Source organism: Diuraphis noxia, unplaced genomic scaffold (genome assembly GCF_037042655.1).
Source record: "Diuraphis noxia isolate RWA-SAM2 unplaced genomic scaffold, SU_Dnox_SAM2 contig0002, whole genome shotgun sequence".
NCBI lineage: Eukaryota > Metazoa > Arthropoda > Insecta > Hemiptera > Aphididae > Diuraphis > Diuraphis noxia.
This window is the reverse complement of record NW_028301712.1, coordinates 73,664,459-73,687,683: the sequence shown is the minus strand read 5'-3', so window position 1 is coordinate 73,687,683 and position 23,225 is coordinate 73,664,459. Positions and strand designations below refer to the sequence as shown.

Here is a 23,225-nt window from a genome sequence, read left to right as displayed (position 1 = left end):
CACAACATCGGTTCTGCTGAATTTAAATTCACTAACAGGCAACAGCCCATGCGGCTGTTTAATTATAATTATTGATTTGATTAATATGTATATCGTTTGGTATTACTTGTATTGTAGGTAACTAGTAATCTATAAATTCATATAATGTCTAATGAGAACTATCAGAAAACTATTGGTACTTGAAAGTTCATTTCGATTAATGAGGTTGGTGGGTCATAGTTTTAAGTGTGTATAGTATTAGATAAAAGCCTATCCATCGGTTATCGTTCACCCAGTAAAAATAACACGTATTGTAATTTTCGTGGCTCTATCCTTGTATCCCGAAATCGGATCCGGATATATCTTAACTCGTTTTGAAACGAAAGATATCGAATATTTGGCGGAGTATAATGTATAACTGCCGTGACTATAGTGCCTTAATACAAATCGCTAATTTATCAGTTATGAAAAATGCGTATTACGCACTTACTAAATACTTTCGACTTACCTACATAGTAGGTCACTATGTCATAAGTAGGGCTAGGATTTTAATGCCCTAAAAACCCCCAAAAATGATTTTATGACCTAAAACTTTAAATAATGCATTTAAAAAAATGTTCTTATGACTTAATTGTCGAACATTTTACTTTTAGCATTTTTATATTGAATTATCAAAAAAAATTAACTAGATTAATAAAACGGTGTTTACGATGACAAAATCCGTACTGAACCATGACAAAAAATTAGATAGGTATCATCCACTATCATCACAGTTTTTTGATACGCATTCTCCGCTCTTTATTTCACCTATATCGTAGTTTTCCACTTCTTATTGGCTATCAGTCATATACATAGAATAAAATCAACCAAGGAGAACTCCGATATCTGCCGGAGGTGAAGGAGATGCGCATACTGACTACTGAGCAAAACTAGTATTACTATGATGAATTGATGATAGGTACCTATCTAATTAATTGTCATGTACTGAACGTTGAACGATATCATCGGACGTCTATTTTACCGATTTAAGATTATTTAACATGAAATGCGGGTAGTGATTACTCAAACCTTGTCCGATAATATAATACGAATTATGAGTACCTACCTACTTATAATCTGTTATATTTATATAAAAACCATGTTGATGTAAAAAATAAAATATCAAATTCATACTTGGTTTCCAAAAACTCTAAAATGCCTTAAAGAATTAAGAAAATGACCTAAAAACTAAAAAATGCATAGCTCAGTAAGCTTTGTAACACAATGCAAAGCCCATCGAAATCCCAGTCCTAGTGTATAACTTTATAAGCAATGATTATGTACAGGCGTACAGCACACTATAGTATCATAACCGATTTACTAAAAACTGGTCTCAAATAGTTAATAAAAAGTATATTTATATATTTGATACGGAGCGTTGAATTTCAACGTTCCGCGTCGTGAAATAAATAACAAATTGCGAGTATTGGTAATCACATTAGCTATTGCTATATCGAATATAATATATACAATGTTGGGGCAAGCAAAGCGTCGATCTATACCACCCAGATTTGATAAGTGAGGTGGCAAAGTCGGTGGTGCTTGTGGCTAGTCGGGCACAGGCCGGACTTTATTTACAATGTCGGGTATATTAAGTTTTGAGGGTGGGGAACCGCCCATCACCGGTACAAGCTTATATAAAAGCGGTACTCCGGTGGCGAAGCAGGTTCGGAAATGATCAACTTAATTAAGTGTCTTATAAGGTGGTGATGGTGGCTCTGAAAAGAGCCGTTTTATGTGTTGCTCGACTGAGTCGGTCACGACGATGGTTGCCATGTGGAATCTATCTGATGGTTTCGGGGCTTCGGACTGTTGTATTGGTCGATCGTCGTTCCCGCCTGGTTGATGGTGTCCGCGTTGTCCTCCGGGATAACTCGGCTCGTATCGTGTATTACGGCGTATTCGACAACCGATTAACCCTGAGTGGTGAGAATAAGCGTAACGCCGGCGTATTGTTGACAGGGCCGGCCGTTCGGTGTTTCTCCGTGGTCTCCGGTAGACAACAGTCGTGCTTCGTCCGTGCGGCGTGAATCGCTGAGTGGGTCGTAGTATTGGTGTCCGGCAACGGGTTCACTGGGTGATCGGCAGTCGGCGGATAACGGCTTGTGCGTTGTACGTCGTGGCTGATGATCGTCGTTAACTTGAGTTTCCAAATGATTCCAGTTCTTCGTAATTGATTGTTCAGTTGTTGAAGAGTTGAGGTTAGGAATTGGAATGAATGTCTCGGTTGTTGTACCGGTATTTATACACGTTAATCAGATTTCCGTAGCTTTTATTGGATTCAGGCTGTATGGAATGACGAGTCGACATAACCTCATTGTTATGGTCACCTGATCTCAACGGTGCTGTTTTCACTCTACGAACTTGTTCGTCTGTTCAAGTATAAACGTCGTTGTGTGTATAATGGTGTTGTTACTTAAATGGTAGTCTGTGGTTGGTTGGTGGTCCTGAAAAGGACCGTTTCTATCGTCTGATAATGTTCCGTAATATATTTTAAAAAAGTTTGTTGTACAAAAAAATTATTATTTCTAGGTATATTAATTGCTTACAAAAGGTAACCTTCGTGTCATTTAAGAAATAATCGAAAATATAATCCTATAATGGATGCATGCATCCTCAACATTCTTCTTGCAATCTCATTTCAACCAAATGGGATGTTTAGAATAATTTGGTTTTGGAATTTTCCATACACATTCAATGTTCTCTGTACTATGCATAGTACAAGAAATAATAAATATGTTCAAAACCAACAGTGTTTTCGTCCTGTTTCATTTAGTTTTGAGTTTATTGTTATTTGTTGTTTCCCTATATAAAGTATACATTATTTCCTCTTAAATAATATGCGCAGTCTTATCATCAAGCAATGATGAGCATACTCCTTATTCTTTATACAGATACTATGGGCTCCAGTTTGTCGCTCTATACAATTTTTAACATAATTGAAAGTTTTATGAATAGATCCCAGTTGATTTCAATTTGAGTATGCTTTCCATTTATCATTGTAGGTAGTGAAGCCTAGATCTGCTTCTCTCATAATTATAGACAAAAGGGTTTTTACATTTTTTTTCGCAATAAAAATTGTCTTTCTTAATCTCATTATGTCGCCAACGTAAGTAATTTACCCTGTACTCGTGAGCCATTATTTCTGTTTATCGTCCAGTGACACTTGAATTTGGATCTTCGTTTTCATCATCATCATCATCATCATTCATCTATTTCATCAACCTTATCTTCATTTTAATGTCTACTTTTTAAAAATGTTTATAGTTTTGCGTCTCGCACGCATAAAAAACTTTTATTGTAAATACGTTTCCTTGAAAAAGTGATTCCGTCTATCTTGACTATACGGCATCGCCGTCGTGGCCACCTATTTTTAGTGTCGTTTTGAAAAGTGATCAAAAACAACATCCCGGCTCAAGTTGTACCAATTCACTTCCTACTATGTGTTTGCTTCGTCATGTCTACTTAATGGTTGAAATTTAATGGAATTTGGTGAACAAAGTATTAGGTATACAATTTATACTGATTCTGATAAAGCTAAATTACTGCAACAATTGTCATTCAGACCAGCGTAAGTAAAACGCATTTTACGTATATAGATTAATGTATTTGACATATTTTGATGTGCATCATCATGTCATGACGTCAATCTCAATCATATAACTTTTTTGAATGTCATGTCAGAATTTCTTTAGTCTAGCTCTTGTTTCTTTTAATTCCTCGACACCTCACAACAGATGGTGTCTGTTTTATTTCGGTACGAGAGAGGGACTTCTATATAGATATTAAGTTTTTATTTTCAAGTAATACATCATACTTCATACCGAATTGTATTACTGTACAAATAACCTATAGTTTAATTCATTATAAATATTAAGACTTGCGCTATTAATCGCACAAAATAAGTCTTAATAATGCATACGAACCAATAAAAGTCAACGAAAACGGCAGTGAACCTTAGAGTGGAATTCTTTCACTCGGAGTACAGACTAGCAGATAAAATCGGGTAGAATTAAAATATGATTTTATGCTGTATTCGATATACGATTGATATTTTATATTATTAAATATCTAGGTAATAATCATATTTGTCGACATGTGAATGGTTAATCATTGTCAATACAATTTAATTGCGTGATAATTGTAATTTTGTGCAACTTTATTAGCAGAACAAATTGTAGATCACAAAAATTATGGTATAAAAAATGTAGATTTTAATTTGATTAGTCATAATTAATCTACATAGCTTACGGAATCATTGTCAAATAATAAACTAAAATAATTTTACTGTAAATTTATCTGATTTTTTGGAAAACCAATCTTCATTTATTATTTACAATTTACTAACATATTATATTAGGTATGTTCCTCAATAATTATTATAACTCCAAACTATAAATCTAAAATCATTAGGTCATTTTGGTATAGTGGCGTGGCAAGATAAAATTTATATGTGGGCGAATTAGACTTAAAGAGGCATTTTTTAAAATTTTTTTAGTAAACATTATTAACAAAATTTGTTATGTTTCTCTGTGACGGATATAGAATTCGTTTTTTATACCAAAACAAATTGTATTGGTTTTTAAATAATTCAAGCACCTAAAGGACTGGATAAATAACTTTAGTTATATTATACACTAGCAGCAGTCGCCAGCAGTTTTCACTTTTTAACAGAGATTCCGCATCATTTATTCTAATCTTTAGTATTTACTTTAAAAAAAAGATTTTTTTGCAGTTTTCTTATTCATCAGTAATAGATAATATTCATAAATCTTAACTCACAAGTAATTTAATTTAATTATATTCAAAATTTAAATGAATGTAGGTCTTATGCATGTTGACCCGAAGAGAACAGCTGCTGCTACTTTATCAGTTTTATTATAGTAGGTATACCTACTAACTATATAGTATATAGCCGCCGTTTAGGTAAAACTAATTTCAAGATTTCCTTCATGAAGGAACCATTTTTATTTAAGTTTTGTAATTAAAAAAGGAATAACCACAATTTGAAAAGACTTGTATTTTTCTCTCTCTCTCTCTCTATATATATATATATTAATTCTGTTAATGTTTTCTAGATACGATAGATTAGATTCCTCAAGTTATTTTTATAGAAATTTAAAAATATAAAATAATTAATGTGATGAAATTCAAATGTCAATAAAGTTTTATTGTTTATTGTGTAAAACATCTGATGAATGACGATAGTCATTATATGTGTATAAACGTCTTTCATATCAAAATTGGGGCAATTGTAAACTTCACCAATTTAATTTTCTTACCCTAAATGGATGTACGAAACTCCACCTGTGTTAGAGGCTTCCTTATATAAAAAATATTCGTATATCACAACCAAACAAGCTCTTTAATTTAAAATTATAGTTTTAGAGAACACTATAAACAGTTTATATAGAACGTTAGAACGCAAATTTACGTCCAGCATAATCAGTTAAACTTATGAAACGTAGTCGGTGCCTCGGTGGTGACCAGTTTCATCAGCCCGCATTCACCCAACCAGTTAATTATCTGTACACCTATCGTGTAGTATTACCTCGCCCCTGTGCTCAAGTCGGCCGCCGTCTAGGTACGTTTCTTAAATTGAACAGGGTATAGGTAGTTTTAGTATGTATGTCTAACCTACTGTTCTATGTTAAGATAATTATCTATGTTTTCTCGAGTTTTAGGTACTATATGTTTGTTTCGTTATTCATTCATGAAAAACATATCTCTAACCTGTACTAATGGATAAAAAAAATATTTGATTGACTCAATCCAAACAAACATAATCTCTCTATTGAACCGTTTTGTCAATCTCAAATTTTTACTCATAGCCTATAGATATTTACGTGAATATATAAATAAGGAAAGAACAAGTGCGAGTGTGACCAACATACCTGTAAACAAATCCAACCAACTTGGCCTATAGAAAAATAAATTACTTTTATAGTTTTATGAATTTATAATATTCATAGAAATAGACTCTATACACCGTCTCCGCTCAGTTTTTTTTTCTCAGAGTTTAGCTTTCTGGGCAGTTCACGCTGCCTGGAAAGAGAGGCCCCCTCACGGGCATGGCAGAAACCTACGGGTGCCCACTAGACATTCTGCCAAAAAACATATACACACGTGTACCAAAAACCTACCCAACTTAAAAGTTAAAACCCTACAGTACCTTACCGGCTCCTTAAACCCAATGGCCTATGTTATCGTGGGTTAACTAAATAAAAATAAAATAATGTTCTAATGTGTACTATCTCAATTCCTTTAACCCATATTTTTCTTATTTCTTTCGTGAAAATCATTGTTATATGACTTTTCAAGTTAAGTTTCTATTTTGGAAATAACTACCTAATTACTAATAATATAAATATTATTTTTATTTTTTTTTTAGATCAATTACGTGTTGGCGGTTATCTATAATTTTTTTTTTTGTTAACCTCATTTATATAGTATAATATACATAAATGTATTTTAATTATCACTATCTATAGTATAAATACATAATAAGTTTTATCAGAAAATACAATAAAAGTTTAACATCCAAGAATTTGATTAGAAGCTAAAAAGTACAAAGGTATCTGTGTGTTCTTTTAAGTTTTAGTAAATTACCAATTCAAAAAAACAAAATTGAAACGGGAATTTTAAGTAGGTACTTTAAAATGTATTAATTAATTTTTTAATATATTTATAATAACAATAATAATAATTTATTTCCACTACAGTTTTGAGGCGAATGTAGAATAATATACAAAAGGTAAAGGTTAAATTATTTTGACCTATAACAAAAAAAAAAAAAAAACAACTTACAGGCATACGGTTTGAACAATTAACGAAGTATGAAAATATTAAACTACCTAATACAAGTGTACAAAACTGTCTATACTCCATAATATAAGTATTATAATAATAGTAGTTTCATACCTGCAAATTACTTCTTCAATTTTCAAATATGTAATCTGGCTAGGTTATTATATTATACTGTATATATAATAGTATACATTATACATATGTAATCAACATGTTATAAAATATCAATTTTTTTTATTCTATAGTATAATCAAATAAATATTTTTATCATATAAATATATTAAAAATTTACCACCTAACGATATTTATTAAGAATCGTTTAAATTTCAAAACATAAAAACAGAATCTACTTAAATCGTTTTCAAAAATAATATATATCGTGTTTATTTTAATTTAGAAATAATATTTTAGTACTAAAGTATTATATTTAAAACTTAAAAAAAAGATTTGTATTATGCAATAGTTAATAGATAATAAACGTTATGACTTATGACAAAAATATATGGTTTATTAGTTGTTTTTTATTATAACTCTGAACTTCTATAGAGTTATTGCTATCATTAAATAAAATAGTATGTATCAACATTATAGACTATAAACGTCATTATAATGTTAAGTGCTTTATTATTGTTATATAGACCTTGGTTGAAATCGATAAATATATGCACGATTTAATACAATTTTTTCAATTGTGTGTGTATTAAATGAATATAATGAAACAATTTAATTTATCCAAATGTATACTAGGTAATTAATTATTTTTAATGTAGTAGATGGATTAAAATTTCAAAGTTTCTGATTTAGAATTATTATTTTTATTTTCATAAACAATCAAATACCTTCTTAATATAATATTGTATTCTATATTTTAATTTTGTCATATATTATTATCTTTATCTTCGTAAAGTAAGTTGGTACCAATGTTCAGGTATGTAATGCATTTCAGGTACTCTAGGACATGTTGGCATTAGCCCTATATGGATCGATCTGTTGAGACATTTTATATACCGGATCATTTAACTTTTAACCAATAATACTGTTAGGTCTTATAAGTTATAATGGTGATATAAACTTAAACTTAACTTAAAAATCTCATTATATCTATTATTTTAGAAATTACCAACATTTTTACTTAATTGAATTGATTAGGTGATACCTTAAATTGTGTTTGTTTAAGTAACCTTATAAAAAAAAAATATAAATATTGTTGTTTAATATTTAAATTTAGCTTGTCCCACATGGATATTTAATTTGTTGAGGTAGGTATATGATTTACATCACCTTAAAATAATAAATCTTTGTGAGACAGCAAATTGTATACCTCAATCTGTCGTATTCTGCAGGGTGTCATTGCTCTCAAATATATACACCCACCCACCAAATATAGGTTCATCAATTTTTTTCTTCACAAACTTACTTTAAAACTTGTATAGATTTATAGTTAATATGGTTGATGGGAATTAATAATTCCACTTCTAAAAAATTTACATACATTTACCACCTATGAATTTTAAATAACATTTACCTAAAGACAACAGTTTTTATAATTAAGTTTAGGTGAACATTATAATACTTTAAATCATAATAAGTTAAGCTTTTGAATACAATATTAAATGAAAGAAAAAATACCAATGAAACAGTACGCAGTGAGACTTTTTTATATTACATTGTATATCATATATAGGTAATATTACTAATATTCGATGATATTAAATTACATTTCTACTTATATTATGTAATTTTCGTTAACTTTTAATGTTAGTTATCGTGTAAAAGATTATTTGACTCGTTAAACATGATTGGTTTTACTGTTCTTGAAACTAATAAAATCCATATCTGCTTACATATTATATCACGTACTCTATGCCAATTCAAAAAAAAAAAAAATGGTCGAATGTCACTACCGGTTTTATACAGTTATGTTTTCTTTGCTGTAAGCTTTTGAGCATATATATGACTCGTATACTTATAGGAATATTAAAAAAATGAAGGTGAATCTATGTATAGTACATTAAAGATCTGAAACTCCTTAGCGTCTTTGTTTAGATCAATCGGGTTTTTATTCCTTGTGCAATGTTAAAATATTTTAAACTCATTTTAAGGATAACTCAAATTGGCAATAATATGATGTATTGATGTGCATGAATGGTGGAACCATGTTGATGAATATATATGTATAGTGTATACACATCCCCATTTCGTTTGTGGCAACTAGGCCGGTCACGTAAAACGAGGTTTTTGTGTGAATACTTTCCCTACGGGGCAATAATATATGCTGTATTGCTGTGGCCTGTGGACTCTACCGTGCTTACTTTCAGATATGGAGCATTAAAAAAAAATAAAATATGCGATACTGTATATTGTCGTTGTAGCGAGTTTATTTCGGTAAGGATTTCAGATGTGGTTCCGTTGCAGTAATTTTTCTAATCCCTTATCATTTACCAATAAATCAGTTAACTTCGAGTGATAAAACATACAAAATATAGATAAATGTTAAAAATTTAATAATTTGTACATTTATGAAAATAATTTCTAATTAAAAATAGCAACAAAAAAAGAATTTAAAAATAATATTTTAATATATTTTCAGTGAAATATGCATGGGTATAGTCATTCGATGTTTGAAGTATATTAAACATTTTTAAGGTTACAGTTGTTTTTAGGGTTTCCATGGTATATTTTATGTTAATATTATTATATCTTATTGTACTTATTATTTAATAGAAGCTTTTAATTTTACTACTCGGATTTTAGTGTTAAGAGTATTTAATTAGTTATCGATTCTAGACATTACCTATATCAATTTTTGAAATGAAAATTGATTGTGTATAACCAAATACTAAATAGAGAGTTAGGTACAATAACACAATGCCAGAAACGTGAAAGTGAAGCTAATCACTAAAATACTGCTGAAATAATATCTGTCAACAATAGTATTATTACTAGATACCTGCAGATTTTCACTTGGGAAATAGTGAACTCTCTACTATAGCCTATAGCCTATACTCTGTTTCAATTTTAATTTACCTATTGTATATTATACATTTAATTATATTTATTAAACACTAATCGTATTATTAACTTAATTTTTATACTACATATATAGATAATTACAAATAATTTTCATAGTAATTTTTATTTTAAATATTTAAAAAAAATTATTAAACTTACGTTTAGTTTTTCCGAGTGTACGTCTTGTATGTATTGTTTATATTTAAAAATTTGTTCTATTTCAAGAGTTTTAATAATTAACTTGAAAAAAAACTCATTAACGATCATCTTTGTTTGTATACAAGGTCATTGTTTTGCCTAAAGTGTGCATAAATCGTTAAACCTAAATCAGTGATCGTGGGGAAGAGAAGGGAAGGGGAGAATCAAGATGACGACCATATGGTGTGTTGTGAAATTCCTGGACTACCCACATTTATTGTACCTACCTGGCGCTATAAGCTACTTTCATCTGTAATGCATTTACATATTCCAGAAATAAAATTCAAGTTTCCAAACTTCAACGCTTAAATTCGTTATTAATTAGTATTATGGTAATAATAATTAAATTGTGAATTATGCCTTAAGCTATTTATAATAATACACAATACTTTAACTTCTCGACTTTACGTATTATTTTAAGTAATACATTGATATACTGTGATATTTTAGAATAACTTATTTTATTATCACGTAGTTTTGTATGTTACTGTAAAAGTAATATTGATATTATCGATAGAATCTAAATTATAACATCTGTCCTTGCGCAGCGTTTGAATCGGGACTTATACCAATTAATCTTGATATATTTTATGATATAAGAACCATTACAATAATCAACTGGCGTTTCACCACGAATAATTATAAGCGGTTTATACTTAAATAAAAAGATAGATATATACAAATAATATTGCGCTAAAAGTTCTAACATTATTATAAACATGTTTTGTTTTAAAATTACTTATGTGCTTATGGGGATGTATGTAATATGTATTTGCACATTTATTACTAACATTGTATGCTTACATTTAGTTCAGTTAATAAGATGTAATTATGTTTATAGGAACGTGTAGAAATATTATAATATTATGATTTATTATTTGCTGCAAATGCAGATGTCGCTGGTTGTTCTTGTTTGGGGTCCGCGTGGGTTTTGCTGTACTGTTACTAGTTGCCTTGTGTACGTTGAAGTTCGTTGATGGTTGGTCGTACCATATTTTTTACGTGAACTCAGTTGTGTATTTAGTATACGTAATAGTTTTAAACGAACTATATTTCAGTCTGTTTTTTCTATGTAGTTCTGTGCGTTGTTTTATAGTTCAGACGTAAGTGATCGCGATTAATAATTTACTATTGTTGTTTTTCATATTTTATAAAAATCATTTTAGTTACTTTGTTATATTTTTTTCGTTATTGGTATCAACTAATTATTAATATAACATGTTTATTACTTATTATAAATTATCAATATCTCATATTTATGAATATTAAAATAACACTCATTGGCTTAAATAACAATTATTAATTGCTTTTATACCTATTGGATTTGTAAAAATACGTATATAAAGCTATGTTATAGCATTTATACCTATTGTTTAATTTTGGAAACCATTCCCCTTTAGACAATTTATTTCGATTGATGATTTTAAATTTGATTTGGTTTTCTATCGCGTGACAAATAGTATGTTGATCTGATAATATATTTTATTTATTGTATGAATTTGATCTTTCTTTACATATATTGCCGTATGCATTAACTATAACGTCGTTAACATCTGGTTTGGTTTAATGGTAACAAATAACAATACTTTTTCAGAATATAAAGGCGGTAAAATAACATGTCCCTTCTGATTCTAATATTTTTCCCCCAGAAATTCGACCCTTCGTAATACCCCGGATTGATATCATATAAATAAATGTGGGTGGTTTAATATGCCATGTATAATTGCAGTATTTGTGCTGCCAGATTGTCCAAGAAATTATTACAAATCATTCTTTTAATTTAATTACATAATTAATAAGTTACCTATTAGCATTAATCATACTATGTATAATTATGCTATTATGTATTTTATCCATATTTTTCTGAAACTAATTTATTTTTAATATGGAAACAAAATTGACATAAAATACGTTGGCTTACCTTTTTTTAAATATTGGTTACTGCCTATATAATCAATACTTTGTAGTTATATTAATCGTCGTTTGCGCGCGGGTGTTCGAGATTATACGTGATTTCGTGTCAAAACATTCCTTTCCGTAATAGGCAAGGAATGTAATGTCAAGAACCTGCAGACTACTGTAAAACAAATGTACAATACAACATATTTTTTAACCTATCATTCATCTTGGTATTATTTGTTATTTTTTCCGGTTTCAAGGAAAAATTATAGAAGTTCAATATCACTTAACGGAATTAGGAAAAATATTAAATCTTCTCATATTCTCCTGACTTATAGAATACTATAGGTGTTATTTTAGTTTTTTATCCTGCAATATTCAATGATTGTTTGTTAATTTTATAAAACGTAGGTAGCTACTCTAAACATTATTGCTAATAATGCATGTGCATAATATACCTACGTCTTACATTCTTACATAGCCTACAAACTAATTTCCTCCAATTGTATCGGCCTATATAGTATTGTAGTAATGGCTACGTATTATAACAAATCATCAAATTATGTTCTATGCATTGTTACAAAAGTTTATTTTTTAAATTTTAACCATTAGTTGTTATGTGTTATTTTGTATTTCATATTTTTAATATGTTATTAGGTATATGAAAATAACCAAGTTGATAAACTATATAGTTTTATAATAGTTACAACTTATAACAACATAATATACGTGTGTTTATAATGTATATATAAGGTGTAACAGATAGAACTGACTTATGGAATAACTTTTGTTCAAATTAATATTTTTATTATTTTTTTTTTTTTTGTTCATTAAGTGACCTTAGCACTACATAATATATAATACATTTTTTGGATAAATTCAAAATAGCCTACTTGTGAATCTGATAATAAGAACAATTTTTATGGTTAAAAGATTCATCTAAGCCAAGCAGTTTATTTTTTAGAATTTTTTTTAAATTCAATATTTTTCGGGTTAAATTGATTTGGAACGTATCTAATAAATTTTTTTTAATTATGAGTTTTGAGAATTTTTTGACATGAGTATATTTCTTAAATTATTTACTTATCATATAATATTATCAATTTTTGTCATACGTTGAATTGGCGTATTTTTTTTGGTCAGGTCTTTCTGCTGTTACACCCTGTATATATAATATTAATTTTACTAATCAAAGTACATAATATCACCTAATACCTATACAACTTTATCTATGTAGTAAGTTCTTTGATAATATATTCATAATTAATAATCGCCAGTTATTGATAAATAATGAAATCATTATATTCAAGAGTCCCTATATTATTATGTTTTGTCTTCTATAATAGGTCACGGGATCGCCCTTGTGCCGCTATACTGAGTGCATGCTTTTCAACTATTATTTACTTCTTTAATATTGGTCTTAAATTAAAAAAATTACTTGTATTGATAAAAATGTATATTTTATGTAGTTCTCTTTTTATTTCGTCCATATATTATTTATACATATAGTTCAAACGAGTCAAAAAGGATATATTTTGATTGAACATTTGATCATCATGTCTGATATACGAAACAGTTTATGGGCACATCCACCCTTACCACCTGGCAAACGAATATTAGATCGTTCAAATTCTGAAGACAGAAAATCAACTTTTGGGTTTATGCGAAAATTTCCATCCGTCCGCCGCAATAGCAAAAAAGAGACCATGATGGATACCACTTATGAGAGTTTCGACAGTTTATTCGAAGACAACGATATTGTTTTAGTCGAAACCGAATATGTAGATTCCAGTAAGGTCAGGAGACCATTTACGTCAATGTTCAGAAGTCGATCTGATGGAAATTTAGCTGGGTCTTCGAAAAGTGGTTCAATTTTGTCCCATGAGTCTGCGGAACCAAAGGGGTTTACCAAATATCTGAGAGCGTTGAGTGGAAGTTGGAAAAATTTGTTGAATAGTAAGTGATAAAAGAACAAGAATAAAACAAAACAATAGATTATAATAGATTCTTCTGGTTTTTGAGATTCGGAATGATAGTATGTTTAATGTATATTATACTTGTAATAACGTCGAATGTCAATTGAATAGTTCAAACGAACATTTTACCAGTTATAGTAGGTATACATTGTATAATGTATACATGAGGATAGGTACCTACGATTTAAATAATATACACGGACGTGCGACACGTATTCAAATCAAAAGAATTAAACTTAAGAACTCAACTGAAAACAAAAAAATTATAGGTACCGTATTCGATTGTACGGAATAGACTATATAATAATAATTTATATTATTGTATTTAATCGTGTATGCCCATTGTCCAAATATACTTATTATGTGCCCGTCTTTTCTGTTCCCCTCGTATCAACCAAGCAATCGTTTTAATAGTGTTTAGCGGGCTACACAGTACACATATTATTTTAAAATATAACCTTAGATAATTGAATACAGCGTTGGTGTTCAGTTATTACAAATAAATGAATAGTAGTTTCAACACTTTTTTACCACAATTTAATATTCTAAGAACGAATCAATATAATTACCGTCGTGTTTGGTTACGAAAAAGATGAATAATCATAATATATTACTCTCTATAGTCTCTTGTTTCAAATGTTCAAATCCTGAAAACATAAAATTCATTTTTTCATTTTTTTTTCGTATAATATTTAAAATATTTATAATTTACCAATTTATTTTACTCGGGTTATAAACAAATAAAAACTAGTTATTTAATTTAAATAGATATTTGTACAACATGCATACAAATATAAATATAATTTCTTTAGAATTTATTGATTATTAGGTATTGATATTATTGTTAAAACAACAGTTCAATGGCATTATTTAGATACTAAAATCGTTTTCAATAATAATATAGTGATTAAGAACTTAAATATAATTTATTTTAATGAGTTTAATTGTAGTATATTATCAATAATTATTATAAGATTGAAAATAATACACTTGCCGTGTGTGTTTACATAATAAACGATTAGAAGCGTATAATTATTATAGTTTATGAATCTTTTGGTGTTCAGTACATGGATACTGGTATTGGTAGTTGGTACTCTTAAATTGTAATTAATATTAAGAGGACAATCACATCCGCGTGTGCTTCCTCCTCCTTGCAAACGTACAACATAAAAAGTTTGCGTTCACTAATCTTGTGTTGTTATAGCTTTAATATTTGAGTTTATCGATCTATTATCAAACTTAAAGAATATCATTTGAGTTTGTACGGCGGTTTTTATAATATTCAAGTTTTGATCATTTTAATTTATTGTTCAATAAATAAGGAATAAATAGAACAGTTCATTTTGATATTAAAACTGGCATCACAAAATTTGTCCTGCTGAACGAAAATTTGCAAACTTTTACTTTTGTAAACCAAGATATATGCCAGTATGACGTCCTCTTAAAACGTTAAATATGTTTTAATATCTTTCCGTTTATAATCGTCTAGAAGTAAAAATGTGCATAAAATTCTTTAAAATTATATCTTTCTAAATAAAAATAAAATATTGCAAATTTAAATATATCTATAATCTATTAAATAATGTACAATGTACATAGTTAAAATTATTGATACATTCTTAAAAATGCCCAAGAAATGCTAATTAAAACTATTTTGTTTAATATTTAAATTGACATTGTTTGATATCGTTAAATCTTTGTTATTCTTAAATAAAATCATTTAAAAAATATGATTTATTGTTTCAATATTTTCTAATATATACTGTAGTAAGTTTTATTTATTCAGTTAAAATTTTAAATTACCAAGTCTTTTTTAAATATAATTCTTATTATCACTAGGTTTATAACTATAAACACTTAATCTTAAATCATACTTTTATTTCATTTTTATGTTTGATAATAGCTATTACTATTGATTGTAAATTATAATATTTAAAATCAAACCTGTTTGATACATTTCAAGTAACTGATTTATAGGAATAACTCGAGTTAGATAATATAATGTATACACTTATTTATTAACTAAATTATTCCTTAATAATCAAAATATTCGTTTAAAAACCGTTGATCACTAAAATTTGATATTTGTTTGAGTACTTTATATCTCTATAGTTTATTGTATATATAATAATATAAAACATTATTAACATTTCCTTTGCCATATTTTTAATTTGTTACTGTATTAATGCACCTATATAAGAGAGAGCAATATAGAAATACTACTATAATACTTACCATTTACTATATTTTTGCTTACTTTACTTGAATCTTGTATAAAATAGGTGGATTCATTTATTAAATTTATTAGTATAAAAAAGATGTTATTTTAGATTCTACATTTAATGATTATACTTTACATATGGAGCGGTTTTGGTTTCATAAGTAGAGGTAATACATTTTTATTGAGCATCTACTTACCACGTGTCACCCTTCGTTTTAAACCAAAATTAACATCTGTTTTGTATAATGTTAAACGCAGAATACTGTTATGGATGTATACTAAAAATTTAAGATCTTTTGTCTCTTATCAAATATTTATAGTTACCAGAATGTATATTTTATATTATTTATATTAATAGATTTTTTACGTAATATAACTCGATCGTTAAAATACTATTTAAATAGTAACCAATAACTATTCATTTATGCTGATTGTTTAGGTTTTTATCGTTAATAGAAATTTCTACAACTTTATACGTTTTTTAGTTTCATAGAGTTAGTTATTATTTTGCATTAGTGCATATTACAATTTTGCGGACTACATATAAATAGAAATATTGACAGAATATTATATATTGCTTCCCACGTATGTTTTTTGTTCTTTTACAAAGGTGCAACACCTACATTTTAGTTGTATTCGCAACCACGCAAATTTCCAATTTAAGAAAACTGGTTTTGTATATTATATATTTATATTATACTATACTATATATAGGACTTGCATATGTTCAAATCTGTCCAGAAAATCAAATCAAGGTCATTAAACATAGTATTTAAGTGTTATCTAAAAAAAATGTCGATCTAATAGGTATATCCATTTACTATAATTTTAAATTACAATATTTTTCTACCTACTTATAGGTAGTAACGCTAAATATAAATTATATGTTATATTAAAAAGAAAATCTGTTTATTAATAATACAAAATGTATTCCAGAGGTATAATGTTAAAGTGTTAGAACACATGCCCGTTCTTCTCTTCGACAAATATTGGGTTCTTACTAGGTATTTATATTTACATTTTGTTTATGCTTAGTTGTAACTCGTAGAAGTTGTAGATAATAGTTATATACTTATAAACGTACTCATTTTACGTAGAATCGATATAATATTACAAACGAAAAAATAATTAATGTAATTTTTAAGCCAAAGATTAAATATGTCATAAAATATTTAATGATTATTACTGATGAATATGATATTTCTTTTTCTAAATACAGTGAAATAACATGATTGCTTATGTATATAAAATATAAATCAAGGTTTTTTTGCTCGTGTGAATAGTGATTTTTTACATCCTTGAACTACCCTCCAAAACCTTTTGACTTCGTTCTATGAGGCTCGACAACATAACTCCCCTCTGTCAAGCGCTTGAGTTTCAAAATAAGTAGTAGCTGGCTTTTGTAAAATCAGAGCCATTGTTTAATAGAACGTTGAACCTTTTAAAATCTTTTATGACTTTTCAGTAGAAATACATGGAATATGTGTTATTATAAAACGTATTTCGCAATAAAATGTTTTTTACGAAACTTATTTGATGTACTGATGTTACAGTTAGCAGTATGAACAAAACTCAGAAAAATGTTCCTCAAGTAAAGAAAGTGCCTCCACCAGCCATTCCGGATTCAGTTGCATGCCGACATTCGGGTAGTAGCTTCGGATCAACAGGATATAGCAGCTCCAGTGATGACGCATTTTTAGATCCAAATACTTGTACCAAACCAGGTAAAATTATCATATATTTGTTGTGTGCCTATTAATCTATAGTTTATTTTTTTTGATACTTTTTACTGATGAACACTGATCATATTATAAGACATAATATATACTCTAGAAGTTTCTTAATATCCTATTTCTATGTAAAATATTAAACATTCTATCCATATGTTACCTACTTAAATGGATATAAGCGCACATAATTGTTTTCAATCTCTGACCCACGCGTGACATAATAAATTTGCGTTCAGCAGAACCAAACTTATGTCATTAGCTTTAGTATTAGTGTACATTGACCTATCATTAAATTTAAAGGTAAGGACGTTACATATTTGTGTTTGTACGTTAGAATTTTTACAATATTTCAATTTTTATACAAGTTATTACTGTTATTAATATGTAAACTGTTGTAGTTTAAAAACGCACAAATCCCACTTTAAAATTTAAATATTGTATTAAAATCCACGTACAAACAATGTCCGAAGGCGCTACACTAATATTTGTTGTCCCCGTCTTACAATTGCGTCAACATGGCAAATTTACGCACAATAGATCATGTTTAGCCCCGTTACTCGTTAGTGTGAATAAAAAGTTAGTGTGAATCGTCCTATTATACAAAACTTGAAGGTAAGAACATAACGTGTTTTTATGTGGGTTTTTTACGATAATTCTATTTTTTAACAAATTTCGCGTACCTATATAATATAGCGTAATGCGTAAATTAAAAATGTTCATAACTCACTTAAAAGCTTAATCATCATAAAAACCCATTTCAAAGATAAATACTAATGTTCTCACCATCTATTTTCATAATAAGTCATAAGTCGGTTCACTGTAAATTTTAAACTAACGGAGCTAAACATGATCTGCTGAGCGCAATTTGGCTATGTTACAAACTTGTAAGACATAGACAACAAATATACCAATGTCCAATGTAGTATCCTTTTAAATTTAAATTATATAATAGGTCTATTCAATATTAAACTAAAGCAAATAGCTTAAGGTTGGTTCTAATGAAATCATAATGTGCTAAAATTCTAAGTTTTGAACTTGCTTATAGTTCTTAGCAAATTACAATATGTAGTGAAATTTATTAAAAAAAAAAAAAATATATATAACCTAATAGGATACAAAAACCAAGTGTAAGTCGTTGGCTTACTCTGTTCAGCATATTCAAATCTTGTAATAAATCATTGCATTAAAAATCGCATTCTGTTAGGATATTATGCTTTTCCTTACTTATTTATTATTTAATTTGTAATTTCACTTTTATGATAATAAGGTTATCCTAATTTGGTATAATTAAAAATAATTTAGAAACAGTTTTTTATATACCTTAAGGCTTGCTGGGAAAAATTAAACCATGACAAAACATATCAATTACATTATTACAAAAAAATTGGTATTTTGAAAAATCTATTTAAAAAAAAAAAATTTTGACATTATTTAAAACCAGTATAAATAAAAGCATAGCTGAGTATTAGTCAAGAACATTGATAATCTACCATTAATTTTAACTTTAAGACAAGCATTGTTACATATTTTTATATGTTTCAGTAATAAATTATACACTGCATATCTTTACATTATTTTTGTGGACTAAAATCAAAATAATTATTTAACATTTTTAAACTTAGGTATATTTTGAAGTTAAGAATAATTTGTTTTGTAATCTAGATATCTATGATGGGTCAGATACTTATTGCCCAATTGGAAATAAATCACCATCGTCACAATTCAATCATCCAGCTTTCACATTTCCAGGATCTACTTCGGTAAATAAAATTAACATTTTAATAAAATTGGTAACCTTCAATTTCCATTCATATCAATATTATGTTTTGTGTTTAGTATTCTCACCCCAGTGGAAATATGAAAATGTATTACCACCAGTTATCACTTCAGGAAGATCAAGGAATTGATATGACTCAAAGTCCTGGTCGTGATAGTCCTGGTTCATCTGGTTCAGGTTCAGGATCACGTCATTCTACGGCAAGTTTAGATAGTGGTCGTGCTTCAGGGTGTCATCTTCGAGGAAACACTCATTGGCATCCAGAACTTAGTCCATCTACTAGGGTGGAAAGACTCCTCAATCAAGGGGTTCCAGTATGTATTTTATTTTGATAAAGTACTAATACTAATGTCGATATTAATTTGGATTTATTCATAGGATAAAGATATAATGTACAGTTGGTTAGTTGATCTACATCTAGAAGAATATTTACCATTGTTCATATCTGCTGGATATGATATGAGAACTGTTTCAAAAATGACACCAGAAGTAAGTTAATTTAAATATTTGATATGACAAACTTTTAAAAGTTAAAAATACCAAATGCCAGTACAATATTTTGAAAGATCTATCAAATGTTATATGTTGTCAGTAATTAAATTAGTTTATTAATTGATTATATTTCATTTTTATTTATTTATCTTAAGTTACATTATAATCATGTCATTTAATTTTAACTCTTAAATTTGTTTAAAACATTTTGAAATAATTGGCATCATAACTTAAATTTAAATAGATATGTTATATGATTAGAAACAATAAAAAGTAGTTAAAAAATAGTCAATTTTAATCCATCATTATTTCTAAATAATTAACTTAATACATTCTTAATTTATACTAAATTACCTATGTACTTATTTTATTTTTATTGTATAGGATTTAACTGCTATTGGTGTAAAGAAACCAAATCATAGAAAGAAATTAAAAGCAGAAATTGGTTTATTAAATATATCTGATGGACTATTAGACTACATTCCTGTAAGTATTGTTTGTTGTATTTTTGTGCATTATTTGAACATTTTGTTAATATTGCGAACAAAATTATTCAGGGGTCGTTAGATGAATGGCTTAGATTACTAAGACTTGAAGAATATGGATCAGCGTTAGAAGCTCAAGGTTATTCAACAATAGATGATGTAACTCAGTTAACATGGGAAGATTTAGAAGATATTGGAATAGTCAAACTTGGGCATCAAAAAAGATTATTACTAGCAATTAAACGAGTAAAAGATATTAAGGCTGGAAAATCATTTGTTCCTCATTCTCCATATATTATTCAAACTCAAGTGAGTAAAAATTCTAAATTAAAAAAAAATTGATATTTAAAATGTTTCTTAACGTAAAAATATCAAAACTTAATTTATCTTAAAAAAACATCAACAATATCTATTATATTTCAAATTATTTAGCAATTATTAGTTATATCACTATGTAGATATCCAAACACATTTTATTAGTTTTTTCTTTTTTTAATTTTGTAGCTCTTGTAAAATAAAAATAAAATAATTATTTTTCACCAAAAACCAAGTATATAGAAAATTTTACTTATAACGTTGTTATAATTGGTTTACAAGTTATATTTTTTTATGAGAATATTTATTTTTGTCAAAACTTAATTGATTTTATCAAAAATGAAATACAACAATCAAATTTCCTTTGAGTATTAAACAATCAATTATAATATACTTATATAAAAAAATTTTAAACATTAAAAGTTGTATCGGTTCATATAGTTACTTAATAATTTTATTTAAATTGTTGCCCAAATTAAATATTCTTAAATATGTATTTGAAAAATTTATTTATTTTATTTTTAACAATGTAAACACCGCACTGCATTTCCCATTTTTGTTTTTTGATTTCCCTTAGATTTTTATTTTCTTAAAAAATTTTTAGTGGCCAAATTTTTTTAATTTTATTTATTTAGTAAACATTGAGGCACTATGAATTATGAAAATAGGGATGTAAGTACTTCAAACTTTACAAATTGCTCGTTTCTTTGAATTTTGTTTCTTTTAAAAGCATGTGTATATAATTTAATTGGCATGACTACATTTTTATGTTTTACAATGCTTTCAATTTGCAATCATTTTTATTTAAACCTTTAATTGCATCCAAAAGGCCTGCATCGAGTCACCATTAAGCATTGTAAGCAGCAGTTCTGGATGTGGAACAAGTATCACTAACATAAGTTGCGGTACAGGCAGTGTTGAACTTGATTTACCTCGTGTTCATGCCACGTATCACAGCTTTCATCAACCTTGGGAATTAGAGAGTAGCAAACAACTATATTGTCAAACAGATATTGTTCCCATCAAGGTATACATCTATTTTATAAATTATTATTTGCTATCATCATGTCTATGTCTTGTTGCTTTTTATCAATTTCTGAGCTTTTGTCAATTTACTAAGTCCCCTAGACCTACTCCGGATTCGAACTGGACACTCGAATTTCAGGAATCGGTAAAGAATTATTATTTCCCCCTTTGATTTTATCTAAATTATATTTCAAGTTAAATGTTTATTCATTAGTATTATTTATAATTTTAGCTAAGAGGAACTCATCGTGGCAAATCATTAGAAAGTCTACATGAAAATATGAATTCAACAACTGGAGGTACAAGTAGTTTTGTTGGTCCTCCACAGTGGAGACATCAGCAAAAAAGTTTTGAAGATGGTGATTTAACACCGACAAATGAAACATCTATTCTTCATGAATGTGGTGGTACATTGCCTAGACCAAGAGGACTAGTTAAGCCAAGATTAGTAGCTAAAGTTCCCGCTTTATTTACTCAACAAAATATGTAAGATCAAAAAATTATACTAAATTGTTTTTTTTTTTTTTTTGAATATTCACATAAATAAAATGATATATATTTTTGTTTTCAGAGAAGACTGTTCAGGATTAAATACATTGAAACGTAGACCACCGTCACCACCTAAACGTCAACAGTCTTGTGAAGATAATAAAAAGGGTCATCAAGTAACTGTTGTTGCTGATCTACATTGTATTCCAACATTAAAATCTAAATCTTTGGGCAAATGGACTACAGACAATATGTCTTCTAAACATAACTTGGAGGATCATATTGGATCAAATGCAAGCTTTAAAGTAAACTATTTATCTTTTAAACACTATATGTAATTATAATTTGTGTGTATAAAATTATAAATAAATATTGTTTTATAGTCAAATTCAAGTACTGAGTCAGATACTATTCCATTTGCCAATGAAAATGCTGGCACAATTAAACAGAGAACGATCAGATCTACAAATGGTTAGTGTATAACTTTTATTTGTTATATTTCAATTATTATAATATTTTTCACTGTTTGATTTTAGAATTAATTCAACCCATGCTTGCTGAAGGATCTCATTCTATGCACACAACTTCAAGTTATTCAATGCACTCAACGACAAGTCAATTTTCGTTAATGCCTCCTAGGTAAAAACAAAATATATTGTATATTTTATAATTTGTAAATACTATAACTGAAAAACCAACAAATGCAATTGACTTTATAATAATTTCTGTTTCTCAGACAGACATTTTGTATATTTTATAATTATTATTAATGCTATGAAC

At 28.0% G+C, this 23,225-nt stretch overlaps 1 protein-coding gene across 3 annotated transcripts in view; it reads left to right on the top strand.

Moving 5' to 3' along the window:
- ckn (CRK like proto-oncogene, adaptor protein) overlaps positions 1-23,225 on the top strand; it is a 29,089-nt gene that overhangs the window by 3,681 nt on the left and 2,183 nt on the right. The window contains exons 1-14 of one of the 3 annotated variants that reach the window (XM_015510130.2): positions 10,984-11,138; positions 13,444-13,890; positions 17,685-17,855; positions 19,524-19,621; positions 19,698-19,952; positions 20,017-20,127; positions 20,515-20,616; positions 20,688-20,924; positions 21,760-21,957; positions 22,051-22,101; positions 22,189-22,442; positions 22,528-22,750; positions 22,829-22,916; positions 22,982-23,084. In XM_015510130.2, coding sequence (XP_015365616.1) covers positions 13,491-13,890; positions 17,685-17,855; positions 19,524-19,621; positions 19,698-19,952; positions 20,017-20,127; positions 20,515-20,616; positions 20,688-20,924; positions 21,760-21,957; positions 22,051-22,101; positions 22,189-22,442; positions 22,528-22,750; positions 22,829-22,916; positions 22,982-23,084 — 2,291 coding nt within the window. In that variant the 5' untranslated portion in view covers positions 10,984-11,138; positions 13,444-13,490. Of the gene's footprint in view, positions 1-10,983; positions 11,139-13,443; positions 13,891-17,684; positions 17,856-19,523; positions 19,622-19,697; positions 19,953-20,016; positions 20,128-20,514; positions 20,617-20,687; positions 20,925-21,759; positions 21,958-22,050; positions 22,102-22,188; positions 22,443-22,527; positions 22,751-22,828; positions 22,917-22,981; positions 23,085-23,225 lie in introns of those variants that run through there. The other 2 variants (XM_015510132.2, XM_015510134.2) reach the window with 2 other exon arrangements.